At 41.7% G+C, this 16551-nt stretch overlaps 1 protein-coding gene across 2 annotated transcripts; it reads left to right on the top strand.

Moving 5' to 3' along the window:
* Nucleotides 1-8655: 8655 nt before the first annotated feature.
* On the top strand, nucleotides 8656-12347 carry LOC147004167 (PRAME family member 12-like). 2 transcript variants are annotated; one of them, XM_085838377.1, is made up of 5 exons: nucleotides 8656-8942; nucleotides 9266-9853; nucleotides 10677-11163; nucleotides 11864-11893; nucleotides 12330-12347. In XM_085838377.1, exons 1-5 carry the CDS (start codon nucleotides 8656-8658, stop codon nucleotides 12345-12347), a joined length of 1410 nt encoding a protein of 469 aa, XP_085694503.1. The 2 variants fall into 2 exon arrangements, with proteins under 2 accessions (XP_085694503.1, XP_085694502.1); XM_085838376.1 differs by lacking the exons at nucleotides 11864-11893; nucleotides 12330-12347 and having other exon boundaries at nucleotides 10677-11226.
* Nucleotides 12348-16551: the final 4204 nt, after the last annotated feature.

Raw genomic sequence — 16551 nt, 5'->3', positions numbered from 1 at the left:
TTTCTATGGGAACAAAAGATGATAGACTCAACAGTATCAGAGAAAGATTCAATAGAGCAAAGAAGAGATTGTTCCTGCTTCTTTTACATTTTAATTTACTTTTCAAAAATTCTCTCCTGTATCCCACGTGGGACTTGAGCTCCTCATTCAGCAACTTTGTCTCAATGAGTGCTGTACTACCTTACCCAGCATTCACCTCAAATGTTTATGGGGCCATATTCTTCATAGATCATCTTGTAGTAAAAGGACACTAGTGGATATCAAATATCTCTCTCCTTCTCTACAGCCTTTGCTCTTTCCAAACCTGGGTTGTCACTATTGATTTGTGATTTCTGACTTTGCTTTGGTAACATTTTGCTAAACTGACCTCTGTACTCCTTTTGTAGCCATCACCAGTATCGATAAAAGCAAAGAATTCATACTTTTAAAAAAATCTTCGTTGGTATGTTTATGAAAATATAGTCTGGTGGCTCCATTGTTTCAATGTCACTTTTGTTATCTGGTGTCCATGAAACAGTTCCTTTTAGGAACTACTCAATGGGGATGTCCTAGACAGAAGTGACAGTTGGTATAGGACACTTGAGTTAGATTCCCCTTGAGGTTGATCTCTACTAGATATCATAATATTATCTACACCACATGCATATTCCCAGACTGTGTTTCTCAGGTAGAAAAAGTGAAACCACATAAACTTTCCTGCATGTGTCTGAGAGATTTCCTTCACTTACTCTTTTGTATCCTACCTCCACAGTATCAGTGGAGACCAGAAAAGTGTACTGCATTACCTGTCATTGGCAGTATAGAATGTGGTATTCAATCTATGGATGCTGGTATGTGATACAGGGGTCATTGAAACTGTAGACATGCTCTTTAATGATGAACCATCACTCAGCACCAACTCTCCGGATTTCTGTTGAGACAATGTTTTACTATGGAGTCCTGGCTTCTCTGCAATGTGCTTTGATGACCAGGCTGCATAAGATGTTACAGTAATCTGCTGTCCTCTGCTTCTGTTTTGCTGAGGTTAAGGGTATTGGTCACCATGCCTGACCACATATTTTTCCCTACCATCAAAATAGGGAAAAACTTTTATATGTTATCTATCGCAGGTCAGGTCACATAAAAGAAATGGTTCTAAGGAAGTTAAGTCACTTTCATGGGCATGCCATTAATGTCTTTTGCACTCTTTGAAAATCAAACTGGTGGTTCCTCCAAAAATTGCAAATAATTCTGCCTGAAGATCAATCCTGCAATACTCTGCTGGGCAGTAAGCATGGGACAATAAAAAGAGTGGGAGAAAACCCTCACCCCACCAGAGTTCCGACCTCTGGCCAGAAAAATGCAGAGGACGGCAGCATGCTTTCCACACTGCCCCATGTTGGTGTCTTGTTGTGGGAAGCTAGGGATCCAGGCTGCAGCTGGTGGACAAGGGGCAGTCCTAGGTCTCTGGGCCTAACTGAGGCCAGAGATAACAGACTCTCAGTCTCAGATATCCCAGTCACACACATATTTAGAAAGAGAGAGAAGAGATAGAGTGTGAGAAAAGAGACAGAGAGGGAGAGAATCCAGCATGTCTACTTCACTAAATGCTGTACATAGAATAGAAACCAGAGCTCGGTAAAGAGAGAATCAGGGTTACTGGTTCTCAGGAATCATTTCCAATTGGCTGCATCTTTAGAATTACTGCCTAGCAAAAATAGATACAAGCCATCCTCCTGCCTCAGCCTTTTGAGTAGATAACAAGCTGAGAGGATAAAGCTTCCAATTCACCTACATATTCCAGAAGAGAATGTGCATTTGTGACAATATTGTTGCCACACATTTTCAGAGGATATTTGAGGAGGTTTTGTGTGCATATCTAGTGTCAGGAGCAGAGTGAAGCCAATGTGCCACACACTCAGAGCCATGTATATCACTGGTGAAGAAAACTCAGCCAGGTGTTGGCTCACAACAGCTAGCCTCCTGGGTAGAATGTTGAGGCTGGAGGATTGTTGTTAATTGGAGTATCAGATTACTACAGTTAGAGTGAAAGACTCTTCCTCAAAAATAAATTTAAAAAACAGTATATAAAGAGCTACTGTCTTAGATAGGGTTTTACTGCTGTGAACAGACACCATGACCAAGGCAAGTCTTATAAAAAAACAACATTTAATTGGGGGCTGGCTTACAGGTTCAGAGGTTCAGTCCATTATCATCAAGGTGGAAGCATGGCAGTATCCAGGCAGGCATGGCACAGGAGGAGCTGAGAGTTCTATGTCTTAATCCAAAGACTGTTAGTGGAAGACTGACTTCCAGGCAACTAGGGTGAGGATCTTATGCCCACACTCATAGTGACACACCCATTCCAACCAGGTCACACCTATTCCAACAAGGCCACACCTCCAGATGGTGCCACTCCCTGGTCCAAGGATATACAAACCATCACATTCCAATCCCTGGTCCCCATAGACTTGCTCAAAAAAATGTCTATGGGGGCCATACGTAAACATAGCATAATGCAAAATGCATTTAGTCCAACTTTCAAAGTCCTCATAGTCTATAGCACTCGCAACAATGTTAAAAGTCCAAAGTTCAAGGTCTCTTCTGAGATTCATTCAACTTAATTAACTGTAATCCCCAAAGCAAGGCAGGAAACCAGCTGGGCAAACTCCAAACTCTGCATCTCCATGGCTGATGTCAAAGCGGTCTTCAGATCTCCACTCCTTTTTCATCTTTGTTGACTGCAACAAACTGCTTTCTCCTGGGCTGGTTCCACTCCTGTTAGCAGCTTTCCTCAGCATGTATCCCATGGTTCTGGCATCTTTAACATCCTGAGTCTCCAAGGCAATTTCAATGTTACAGCTTCTTGTTTCAGTGTCTGGGATTCCACTTGATCTTTTGGACTCCTCCTAAGGGCTGGCCTCACTTTTCCAGCTCTGCCCTCTGTAGCACTCTAAGCTCAGGTTGATCCACTCCACTACAGCTGCTGTTCTTGGTGATCAACCTATGGTACTGACATCTCCAATACACTGGGGTGTTCCACTCCAACTAGGCTTCACCAATAGCCTCTCATAGTCTCTCTTCAGGGTGCCAAGCCTCAAATCCTTTGCATGACCCCTTCAGTCCTGGGCCATCAACTACAGCTGAGGCTTCACCTTCTCCAATGGCCTTCCCTGGCCTCTCACAGTGCGAAGTCTCAGCTTCTCTCCATGATCACTTCATTCCTTCTCAAGCAGTACCACCTGAGTGACTCTTACCCATTACCAAGTCCAGCTACAGCATGAGGTACAACCTTGGGTATCTCTGGAACACAGCTTCGTTGTGCTCCCAGAAAACAATTTCCAGAAAATTTCACCTCAGTGATGCTGGTCTCTTCTTAATCACTGCTAATTCCTTAGCTCCAGCTAACCAGCATCTATTTTCCCAGTAGTTCCTTCCATTCTTAACTCTATAGCCAGAGCCACATGGTTGAAGCAGCTGAGTTCTGCTGATTGCACGACCCCCTTGTACTATTACATTGTCACTGGCTTTCTGTTATCCAACTCCTTCACTGCCTAAGCTTGGCTCTCCTAAATCTTCTTTGTAGATTGGCCTTGAACTCGGAGATCAGCATGCCTGTCTCCTGGGATTAAAGGTGTATATCACCATACCTGGATCTAAATTTAGCTGGGTAGGATCTTGCCCCAAGGTCTTACTCCCTTAATCTTTTATCTCCTAGAACACAAGATTTTGCTCCATTTCACTTCCTGGTACTCCTTTAATACTTGAGCCATATATTTTATATTTTTCCTTTCTAAGCTCGCTATGCTTGTTCAAACTTCTCTTCATAAGACTTAACCAGAGAACAAAGTCTCTGCTGGGCTTTTTTGAAACTTCTTTTGTCAATGCAATTAATCCAAGTCTCTTCACCTTAGCCTCAGGCAAATTTTTCAGACAAGGGGAAAAATTAGCCACATTCTTCACCAAAATACCACAAAACCAGTCCTTATGCCAAATTCTGAAATTCTTCTCCTTTGAAATCCCTTGGGCCAGGTCAACACAGTTCAAATCACTCCCAGCAACAAAGCCTTCCATATTCCTACTAGGATGACCAATTAAGCCCCACTTAAAACATTCCACTGCTTTCCAAATCCAAAGCCCCCCAAATCCACATTCTTTCAAATAAAAGCATGGTCAGGCCTATCACAGCAATACCCCACTCCCAGTACCAACTTCTGTCTTAGATAGGGTTTTACTGTTGTGAACAGACACCATGACCAAGGCAAGTCTTATAAAAAACAACATTTAATTGGGGGCTGGCTCACAGGTTCAGTGGTTCAGCCCATTATCATCAAGGTGGAAGCATGGCAGTATCCAGGCAGGCATGGCACAGGAGGAGCTGAGAGTTCTATGTCTTCATCCAAAGGCTGTTAGTGGAAGACTGACTTCCAGGCAACTAGGGTGAGGATCTTATGCCCACACCCATAGTGACACACCAATTCCAACCAGGTCACACCTATTCCAACAAGGCCACACCTCCAGATGGTGCCACTCCCTGGTCCAAGGATACACAAACCATCACAGCTACTAACTAAACAACAAATAAAACGCAGTGAATCAGACTGGTTTAGTTAATGGGCTTGTAACTATCAGTTTTTTGGCTTTACCAAAAGGAACAATTTTAGTCTAGGTAATGAAAAATATCTTATACAGTCTGGTCTCAAACACATTGAGTTCTCCCAGCATCTTCCTGTGTTGTGATAGGGTTAAAGTGCGAGATGTAAACACTGGGTTCTCTGCTTTCTTTCTTCCTTCCTTCCTTTCTTTCTTTCTTCCTTTCTTTCTTTCTTTCTTTCTTCCTTCCTTCCTTCCTTCCTTCCTTCCTTCCTTCCTTCCTTCTCTCCTTCCTTCCTTTCTCTTCCTTCCTTCCTTCCTTCCTTCCTTCCTTCCTTCCTTCCTTCCTTCCTTCCTTCCTTCCTTTCTTTCTTTCTTTCTTTCTTTCTTTCTTTCTTTCTTTCTTTCTTTCTTTCTTTCTTTCTTTCTTGGTTTTTCGAGACAGTGTTTCTCTGTATAGCTCTGGCTGTCTGGAACTCACTCTGTAGACCAGGCTGGCCCGGAACTCTGAAATCTGCCTGCTTCTGCCTCCCAAGTGCTAGGATTAAAGGCATGCACCACCACTGCCCGGCTCTGTTTTCTTTTGTTGAAATTTGTTTGTTTGTTTTGAGTTATTGTGTTCTTTTGTAGCTGAGACTTTCCTTGAACTCCATAGAGATGGCATGCAGGCCTTGAACTCAGAGAGATTACTCTGGGCCTCACAAGATCTGGTATTAAAGGCCTATAACACAATAACACATCAAGCTCTTTTGCTATTTTGGGGGGTGTATATGTTTTCCATGCTTATATGTTAGCATGCACTACCCTAAATCGGCAAGGAGAGTGACAGAGCTCCTATGATTGGAGTTGTAAATTGTTATGAGCTGACATATGGAAGCTAGGAATAGAACTCTCTTCCTGTGGAAGAGTAGCTCTTCTTGAAACTCCTGAGCCATTCATAAAGACCCTAAACAGATTTGAACTCATCTCCTGCAATGATTTACTCAAAAGTAAATCTGGGACATAAATCAAATCAAATAAAGATAGGGGAGAGAGAGAGAGAGAGAGAGAGAGAGAGAGAGAGAGAGAGAGAGAGAGAGAGAGAGAGAGAGAGAGAGAGAGAGAGAGAAAACGAGGGAGACAGACAAAGAAAGGGATAGAGACAGAGAGAAAGACAAAGTGAGAAAAAGATATATTTTGGTGTTTTAACACTGACTTGGTGAATGGTTCTTCATTTATGGGTCCTCACTTGCCTGCCAAGAGATCTAATCATACTGGACACACCCTATCTCCTACCACCAAGTCAATCCTGTTACTGAGACCTACCTCTCAGCTCAGGCTATATAATAGTTCCAGAGAGACCTGAGAAATAGGCTGCAAATAATATGGAAGAATAAAAAATCCCAGGGCTCAAAGTTTGAGAAGTATCCTGGATGGGCTTGGGACCATAGACGACAGTTCTATAATTCCCTCATGAAGATCTGATTCACTCAACTATGTCAAAATAAGATTAAGTGGGTGGAGAGTTCATAATCCTATCAGATGGCAGCTTTGGCCTGAGAGGTGTGGCTAAACATCGGAGGTGTGAGGGAGAAGGAGTATATAAGGACTCAAATGGCTCCACAAGACACTCTGAGCCTTGGAGTGTGGTGTGACTGCCTGACCTTGCTGAGATTGGAGCTTCTGAGAGCTGTGTCCAAAGCAGGTAAGTCATTTATGCCCATCAGGACACCCCATCCGACATTGCCCCATCTGACATTGGATCTTAATGTTCTTCCTGTGTTTGTTTCCTGTGATTGCTTGCTCTTGTGTGGTTATTTTGAAGCAGCCAACCTCATTTCGCCCAGGATAGCAAGAAATCCATACGTAGCCAAGTGTCATAAAACACTGAATGCTCAGCCTCTACCTTCTGAGATCTGAGGCTATATTGCCCTGCTTGTTTATTGGCTAAGGAGGCAATATTCAAGACTCTGGCACACTGGACAAACACCATGTATCCTCACCTACTGTAATCTACCATGCAAAAATTTTTAATTCAAAGTGATTTAGATTTATAAATGACAAGGAAGAAACTTCTATAGGGCAGAAAAATTCGGTATGATTTCTAGCAAACCATGAAATTGACAATCTGAAGCATTCATTCTCTTGTTTAATTGATTGATTGATTTTTTACTTTCTAAATCCAGCTCACTAAGCCCTCCCACAACACTTCCCCCACTCTCCTATCCTTCTGGTCTGAGTGAGTGGGCCCTTCATGGATCTCTCCCCACCCTGGTACATTAAGTCTGCAAGATTATGTGCTTCCTCCCCTGCTGTGGTACCACAAGGAAGAGCAACTAAAAGAATATATTACACATACAGGCAACTGCTTTTGGCATAGACCACTTAAGTATATGTGTGAAACCAAGCTGCATTAAAGCTACATATGCTTGGGTAACCCTATGTCCTGTCTCTGTGTTCTTTTGAGTGTAGTTCAGTCTCTGAGAGCCCCAAGGGTCTATGTTACTTGAAAGTTTCAGTCTTCCTGTAGAGTTCCTACTCCCTTCCATGCCTGCAGACCTACCCCCTATTCCATAGGAGTCCTCAAGCTCCATTCACTTTTTGTCTATGGGTCTCTGAGTCAGCTTCATAATTGAGCCTCTCAGAATAGGAATTCTAACTTCATGTCTGGAAGTATAACAGAGTATCATTAATTTTAGGAATTGGTGTTTGTCCATGAGGATGGTCTCATGTTGGAGCCATTATTATTTGGCTGTTCCTTTAGTCTCTGTTCAATCAGCCTCTTATGATTATTATATCTTCCTTCTATGTGATATTCAAGCATTCTCACTTGTCCTTCCTTCTGGTTAGCTTCATTGGGTCTTCATGGGTATCCTGTATTTTGAGGCTAATATCCACTTATTAGTGAGGATATACCATGCATGTCCTTTCTGGATTTACCATCTTACTCAGCATGATATTCTCCTATTCCATTCACTTGCCTGCACAATTTATACAGTCTTTGATTTTAATAATATTCCATTGTGGAGATGTACCCCATTTTCTTTACCAGTCTTCATCTGTGACCATCTCTGGTTGTTTCCCGTTTGGGGCTATTAACAGAAAGCTTCTATGAACATAGTTGAACAAGTGTTTTTGTGCCATGGATGAGCATCTTTGAGGTCACTAGAGAATGTAGGTTCCTTTGGGATAGAACTCTTCTCAGGGAAGCTTATCTTGCCCCAGAGAAGTCCATCAAATGTAGAAGATGAGTGGCTTATTTGTATAGTTCAGGATCTACAAGTCTGTTTAAGGTGGAAGTAGAGGTGGCAAGAGAATTGGGATCCTCTGAGATAGCAGGCTGCTCAAAGGTAGCTTGACTTTCCCCAAAGACTAGGTGAACAGGGAAGGCAGGAGAGGGAATGGATGCTTACCTGTATAGTTTGTGATCCACAGGTCTGCTGAAGGTGGCAGGAGATTGAATATCCAGAGGGAATACAGGGTGCTTTGGGCAGATTATAATGCCTGGGAGGACTCAATGAGGAGGGAAGAGGGTGGGAGGAAGCTTACCTGAAAGGTTCAGGTTGCCCTGTTCTGAAGAAGTTGGGAGGAAAGGTGATGGAAGAATAAAGGAACTCTTCAAATAGCAGGCTGTTCAGGACCTCAATGCATTCTACCTCTTAAAGAAAGGTTAGAGCTCAGCATGGCTCCTGCTTCTAAATCTCATAGAAGTAAAATTTGTGTCTGTTTGATACAATATATTGCTACTTTGGTTGTAGTAAAAGCATAATTGTTTCCCACAAAAGTGTCAAAATCAAGTGTAATTCTTCTGTTACAGAGTAGTGTAGGACTCAGTGAATATTTGATTGGATCGGGCAGAATATCAGGGAAAAGCTGTTGAAATGGATCCTTATATATTACCAGGAGGACCTTGAAGGATCTTTGGCAATGAGAAAGATAAAGTTATCTGAATAACAAGGTTTTCAATGTCACCAGACCAGTGATTGGACCACTTCATGGTTTATGTAATTGGGAAGGGGGGATAAGAGGCTTGCTAAAAGTGTTTTAGATGAAATATTTGTTCCTTTGGTTATTTCCTTATCATCTGCTTTTCTGAAAGCTACAATGAGCTTCAAGGACCCACCAACACTCCAGCAGCTGGCAAGAAGAAGCCTGCTGAAATATGAAGCCTTGACCATCTCTGCTCTGCAGAACCTGCCCATGCAATTCTTCCCACCACTCTTCAAGGATGCATTCACCAACAAACATCCTAACATACTAAGGCAGATGGTGGCAGCATGGCCTTTCCCAACCCTTCCTGTGGGAGCCCTGATGGAGATTCCTCACCTGGAGACCCTTAAAGCTGTGCTTGATGGCCTTGATTTGCTAATGTCACAAAAGGATCGACCTAGGTATGTGAGTCCATGGTAGCATGGAGGGATGTGTGTGGATGAGAGCACGTGAATACAGGTCCAAGTTGAATCAGAGGCTTCTGTTTATAGGGGTCAGTATCATCTAGAATGGAAACAAAGAAGCAGGACTGTGGTTTATGTAGAAGAGCTGAGAACAGAGGTAGTCTGTATGCAATGAGTCTGTCATTGCCTCTACCCCAGCCACTAGAGAAATGTAAGATTTCTCTGTTAAATGAAGTGAATTAAGGGAATTTGAATCATGGGTCCTGCAGATTACACATTGTGTCTCCTGTCCTATGAATGTCCTTCTATTTTACCCACAGCAGGTGGAACCTACAAGTGCTTGATTTGCGAGATGCCCACCAGGACTTCTGGGATGGTTGGGCTGGATTACTTCATGAAGTCTGCTCTCAAGATGTCTTTGGCAAGAACCAACCAGTGGGAAATCATCCCAACCTAGGGGGGAAACAGACCGTGACTATAAAGATGAATCTTTCCCTCATGTCCTGCCGTCCCTCCAAATACCTAAAATATTTGTATTGGTGGGCCAAGGAGAGAAAAAATGGGATACAGGTTATCTGTGAGAAGTTGGAGTTTGGGGCCATTCCTGCCTATGACCCACTGGATATTTTGAAGGTTTTTGATGCAGCCTCAATCCAGGAATTGGCAATAAACACACGCTGGGATATATATACCCTTGCATTGCTAGCCCCTGGCTTGGGCCGGATGAAAAACCTCCAGAAACTCCTTTTCAAGGAAATCTGCATACCTTGGGATAGGCCTTGGAACCTAGAGAAGGAAGCCCTTATTGTTACAGAGATCTTTTCCCAGTTCTCCAAACTGCATAAGCTCCAGCATCTCTATTTGAATGATGTCTACTTCCTGACTGAACGACTGGACCAAATGCTCAGGTAAGAAAGAACAGAGAGCTTTATCCAGGGGTGAGCAAGGTATTTTGTTGTTGTTTTGCTTTACATTAAATATTAGATTATATAGTGGCTCACAGTCAGTGTTAAATTTATATAGATGTGAGCTTAGCATAATTGATATAGTACTTTATGCTATTGTTGTATCCCGACTTAGTAAAACCAGACTGTCATGTATGTGCCCATGTTTTAAAAAAAATGTTTCTTGAGAAATCCTGATGATGTGAAAATTGATCTGTAGAATATATGTGATGTTACACCACATGTTTTTTTCTGTCAACTCTGTCCTCGGGTCTATATGAACAGTTTCCATTTGCCTCTGACTTCCCATGGGTCAACGGAAATTTGAGCACACGAAGGGATTGCATAGATGGGAAGCAAGTGAATTACAGTGTTTCATAAGGAAACTTTATGAATAGAACAGAGTCTCTGTGTGGAAGCTTAAACACATTGAGATAAATAATGGCAGAGCTGGGGATGGTTCTGAGTGTTTCCCAGTTGATTCTTCTGGGTTCTCCTGTTTATATCACCTGTCCCCAAATATGTTTTGTGCTTACCAGTTTAGAGGGACCTGCAGAGGTGAGGCAGTAGCAGACAGTGACTAAAAATGTACTACCTTGAAGAGCATGAGAGGATTTGTTAGCTCCTCATCGGGGAGCAACTTGGCCTTGACCCTTATAATGGTCTGAGAATGACCTTGGGCTAAGGAGGTTCTGCAACCTTGAAGTCACAGCCTTTTCTCTGCCACTATTGAACTTGAGTAAGGTAAATTCCTTTATCTCTTTTCTCTCTCTCTTTTCCTCTTTAGGTGCTTTGAGAGTCCATTAGAGACCCTTGCTATTACTCACTGCACACTGTCAGAATCAGATATGAGGTATCTGTCCCAGTGTCCAAGCACCCACCAGCTCAAACACCTGGATCTGAGTGGTGTCACCTTCATTTTAAGTCATCCATTCCTAGGAAGCCTGCTAGAAAGACTGACAGCTACTCTGCAGACATTAAAATTGAAAGGTTGTATGCTCATGGACTGGCAAATCAGTGACCTCCTGCCTGTGCTGAGCCAGTGTTCCCAGCTCACTGAAGTCGATTTTGTGAAAAACTTCTTGTCCATGGGCAGCCTGAAGAAGCTGCTGCAGCATACTGCCAATCTCACACAGCTGACCCTGGAGAAGTATCCTGCCCCTGATGAAGTCTATAATGACAGTGATGGTGTTACTCCAGACAGATTTGTGCAACTTTGTTCTGAGCTTATGGACACACTCAAGGGTGTAAGGCAGCCAAAGCAGGTCTACTTTGTGAGTAAGATGTGTTTATATTGTCGGAATTTCTGTATCTATAGTTTTGTTGGCAATATATAAGGTGAGGTCATTGCTAGGCTCTGACAAATGGAAGGCAGGTCTCAAGTGACTCATTAGAGGCATAGAACATATGTATTCAAGCATTTTGGATGTACTTTGGAAAGATAATTATTTCATTTTCTTTGAATGTCAGTCAAATTCTTCTGATTTGAGGTAGTTGTGTTGAGATGGAAATCCATGAGCTTATTTTCAGCCTAATGTCTACAGTAAAGACCCATCCTTGAACAGCCACTACATCTGAAAATTGTAGGGCTGCATTCCATCACTTTCTGAGAATGAGGGACCATAGAAGTAGGGGAGGGGATAAAGAGATAGGACATTATAAAGAGCATAATGGACATGAATAGGAGGGCATTGTTTCATTATCCCTGTGGATGGCATCCACCATTTGGCTCTTCCATTAATTCTGCTCTACAGTATGTGGACATATTTTTATGATATATAAGCCTGCCTTACTGAATCTTGGAGTATTTTTGTATTAGACTGTTATTGTAGCCACCTGTGGCCATGTGAACTGGGTTCCCCTGAAAGGTGGGCTGGGGCTGAAAGAGATCAGACATGAGAAAAGTATGAGGCCAAGAAAAACTTTTCTGTTCAAAGCCTCTGAAGGTTACGGAGACTCTGTGCTTATAAAGAGGTAGGCCCATCCCCTGCCAGCCCATTCTTGGTGCCTGGAGCTAGCCCGTAGGCGATCTACAGGGTGTGTCTCTGGAATGTCTCAAGGACCTTTCTGCAGGAAGCAGAGTCTTGGAGAAGAGCAAATAGAGCCACCAAGGTTAGAAGGATCTACCCTAGGTAATCTTCTTAGTGGCAGCAAGGTCAATGTCTGGATCAGCCTACTTCAAGACTAGGGAGGCTACATGTTATCACTATTAAGCTGCAGCTCTTTCTTGGGGGAAGTCCTGCAGCCTGATATTTTTTCATTTATCACCACCTTTAGCATTATAATTTGTCATATGTTCTAATCAATCAGTTTTTATAAGAACACGTTTGTTTGTTTGTTTTTAACCTGGCAAGTTCTCAAAGAACATCATACTTGTGTACTGTGCTTAGCTGACCCAATAATCTCATGTGCCCTTGTTTTTGCCTCTTCTGCTCCCTAGATCTTTCAGAGTGTATAATGACACACCATACTCTTTTCTTGGAGAGACTTTATAATTTTATCCTTCACGAGACCCTATCTGAAATTTTATATATAATCTTTTGAAGATGTGGCTCAGAGTTATACAATGCTTGCTGCTCTTCCTGAGGAGGAGTGTTTGTTTCCCAGAACCCACACCCACCTGCATCTCCAATTCCAAGTGTCTAGTATTTTCCCCTAGTGTCTAGGGACACTTGATTAACCCGAACACACTGAAACACAAAAACTCACATACCTAATTAGAAACAAATGAAAATTAATATTTAAAAATGAAAGTGAATACATCAAAATAAACATTAAATCCCTTTATATATTGGTCAATGCATTGGAATCTTCTGAGCAAAATACAAAAATCTAAAGTAGGTCCACTGGTGATGCACATGTATAATCTTTAGAGCAGAGGATAAGGCTGGGGAATTATGTGTGTTAGTGGTTGAGGGCTATGGCTCCGTCTCAGTGATGAATATGTGCTTTGTATTGTTGGAGGAAATATTAAAAAGATCCCCAAGTTCCCTCACGATACCTGACTACACTCTGATGTGGAATCACTGCTGCCTGCATGGCTAGCCCGATGCAGCAACCAATCCCAGTCTTCCTAGCTCTGCTTCACTTGCTTCAGAGCTTCCAGTTCCTTTTCAGCCATAAACCACCTGTGGTTAGTGATTCCATATTGCAGTAACCCAGTACATCAAAACTCTAGAAACATAATTAGTCAGATTTATATACCAATAAATTCTAAATTCAGAAGATGCCCACACAATAATTTCAGAGGCAATTGGTACAAGATGCCCACCTAGATTAGACAAGTTATCCAATTATTCTATCCTTAATGATATTAATTCCTACCTGTGTCTATTTAAAGCCATTCAGAATCTGGATCATCTTTTTCTTGCTCTGCCTTTCTTCCTTTTTCCTACATGTCTCCTCAGTGTCCATCTCTCAACTCTTTGCTCTACCCCTTTTTCCCTGTCCAATCACAGGCTTATTGTTGTATTAATACTTAAAGCAATTGTTCAGGGAAAATTCTGCTATTCTAGATGAAGATTTTATGGATTCTAGCCATGTCCTTTATGAGGAAGGACAACTTTTAGTACTTTTAGGATGCAGGATTAAATGTTTTACTCTTGAGAAATGGCAGCAGCACATACTCAGCAACCTCTTCCCAGCCCCTGCCATCTTGAATGCCTCTGGAGACAAAAGCCACACAGCTATGTTTTCTTCTTGTTCTTTCCCTCTCTTTCTCTGTCTTTACCCCCCCCCCCCTATCTTTCTCTGTGTGTGTGTCTGTGTGTGTATCTCTGTAGCTCTGGCTGTCTGGAAGTCATTTTGGTGACAAGGCTAGCATCCAAGTCATAAGATTCACAGGCAATCTGCGTATGGGGATTAAAGATGTGTACTACTGACCTTTCAGAATAGCTGTGGTCTAGCTGTGATAGGATAGGTTTTCTTGGATGGGTAGAAGAGAACCCAGTTAGAGGCAAACAGGATGGGGATGGGAGAAGGAGCTGCAGAGGGGAGCCTAGGAAAGAGGACATTTGAAATGTAAATAAATAAATTGATCAATAAAGAAAATAAATTTTGATTTTGTCATGGAATATCTTTATTCTTTATCTATGACAATGTAAAGCTTACTGTGTACACTAGTATATAGCCTGACATCTATGATCTTTTAGAATCTGTAAGACATCTGGCCAAGGTCTTCTGGTTCTTACAATCTTATTGAGTAGTTATATGTAATTCTTATAGGTGTGTGTTAATGTGTTTTTGGCTGTTTTGTCTTCCCGCTTTTAATAGTCTGTCTTTGTTTTGTTTTTTAATTTAGTGATTTTTTTTTATTTATGTGACATTAGGACTTTCTATTTTTGTGTGTGTGTCAATTTTTTTTTACATAGAGTGTATTGCTTCAAATATTTCCCACGAATTTACTAACTGAGTTCCCAAAACAAACGAGTTAATGTTAACCATATCCTAGTTTTTTTCCTTATTTTCTATTAGACATTTTCTTAATTACAATTAAAATTTTATTCCTTTTCCCAATTTCCCCTCAACTCCCCCCCTATCCTGTCTAATCTCCCCCTGCTCACTAAACCACACACTCCTACTCCCCTGTCCTGGGATTCCCAAACACTGGGATATTGAGCCTTCATTAAAGCAAGGGCCTCTCGTGTCATTGATGTCCAACAAGGCCATATGCTTCTACATATGCAGCTGGAGCCATGCATTTCTCTTTATGTATTCTTTAGTTGCTGGTTTAGTCCCTGGGAGTTCTGGGGGTACTGGTTGGTTCATATTGTGATTCCTCCTATGGGGCTGCAAACCCTTTAAGCTCCTTGGGTCCTTTCTCTAGCTCTTTAATTGGGGACCATGTACTCACTCCAATGGATGGCTTTGAGCATCCACTTCTGTATTTGTCAGGCACTGTCAGAGCTTCTCAGGAGACAGCTGTATCAGGCTCCTGTCTGCAAGTATTTGTTGGCATCCACAATAGTGTCTGGGTTTGGTAACTGTATATGGGATTGATCCCCAGGTGGGACAGTGTCTGGATGGCCTTTCCTTCACTTTCTGCTCCAAACTTTGTCTCTGTATCTCCACTCCCCCCCTTCCAACCTGCCCCCCGCCATGGGTATTTTTATTTCCCTTTTAAGAAGGACCGAAATATCAGCACTGTGGTCTTCTTTTTTCTTTTTTTCTATGGTCTGTGAATTTTATCTTGGGTATTCCACACATCTGGGCTAATATCTACTTACCAGTGAGTGCATATCATGTGTGTTCTTTTTTGATTGGGTTGACTCACTAAGGATGATATTTTCTAGTTCCATTCATTTGCCAAGAACTTCATAAATTCATCACTTTTAATAGCTGCACTCCATTGTGCAAATGTACCACATTTTCCGTATCCATTCTTCTGTTTAAGGATATCTGTGTTCTTTCCAGCTTCTGGCTATTATAAATAAGACTGCTATGAAAGTAGTGGAGCATGTGTTCTTATTACATGTTGGAACATCTTTTGGGTGCATGCCCAGAAGTGGCATAGCTGAATTCTCATGTAGTACTATGTCCAATTTTCTGAGGTCAGGAACTTTCGTTTAAACATTGTATCAGTTTCTTCTATCATATCTTTTATACATGATATTCTCATGTCCATCTCTTATGCCTTGGCCTCTCAGAAGCTCATATTAAAATTATATGTGACCCAAAACTGATACCCAGAGTGGTTGTACAAGCTTGCAATCCCACCAATAATGGAAGAGTGTTCCTCTTTCTCTGCATCCTTGTCAGTATCTGCTGTCACCTGAGTTTTTGATCTTAGCCATTCTGACTGGTGTAAAATAGAATCTCAGGGTTGTTTTGATTGCATTTCCATGATCACTAAGGATGTTGAACCCTGGTATGATTTTGTTGAAAGCTTTTTCTGGCTATTTGATCTTTGCATACTTTCTTTCTTACATAGCGATTATTCTTAGTTTTCTTCTTTTCTCTTCTTTTTTTTCTTTTTTTTAGATTTCATCTTTTCAAAGTGTCCAAATTTCCTAGACATTTTTGTGTCAGGAACTTTCGTTTAAACACTGTATCAGTTTCTTCTATCATATCTTTTATACATGATATTCTCATGTCCATCTCTTATGCCTTGGCCTCTCAGAAGCTCATATTAAAATTATATGTGACCATGCTTGCCTTTGCTCCCATTCATCATTTCCTTAACTGTATACATTGTGCTGGGCTAGGCTTTTCTGAAACAGCTCTTTCTGACAGAGATACAGGGGTCCTGTCTCTCTTCCAACACAGTTTTAAAGTTGTTTTGAGAAATAGTTTTGGAAAGCCCAATCTGGCTGCAACTTTTCTAGACAGCCGAAGTTGTGCTTGAATTTCTGATCTTCATGCCACAATTGCTTGAATTCTGGGGTGATGGGCATATTTAACCATATACAATGCTGGAGAAAGTGACCCTTGATTTCGTATTTGTTTTTCAAAAACTCTTCCTACTCTGCAACATATTTAGAACTATTGCCTAGTATTAATGGATGCAAGCCATCCTCCTGTCTCAAACTTTTCAGTCACTAATGTAACAGATGACAGACAAAGCTCCCAACTTATTTATCATATATTTAAGAACAGATTTCAGACTTGTAAGAAGATGTTTCAACAAGGTTCTCTGAAGATGTTTTCCAGGAGGTTTGCTGTGG

Source organism: Mus caroli, unplaced genomic scaffold (genome assembly GCF_978045245.1).
Source record: "Mus caroli unplaced genomic scaffold, Mus_caroli_1 scaffold_6, whole genome shotgun sequence".
NCBI lineage: Eukaryota > Metazoa > Chordata > Mammalia > Rodentia > Muridae > Mus > Mus caroli.
This window is presented reverse-complemented; position numbering and strand designations above follow the sequence as displayed.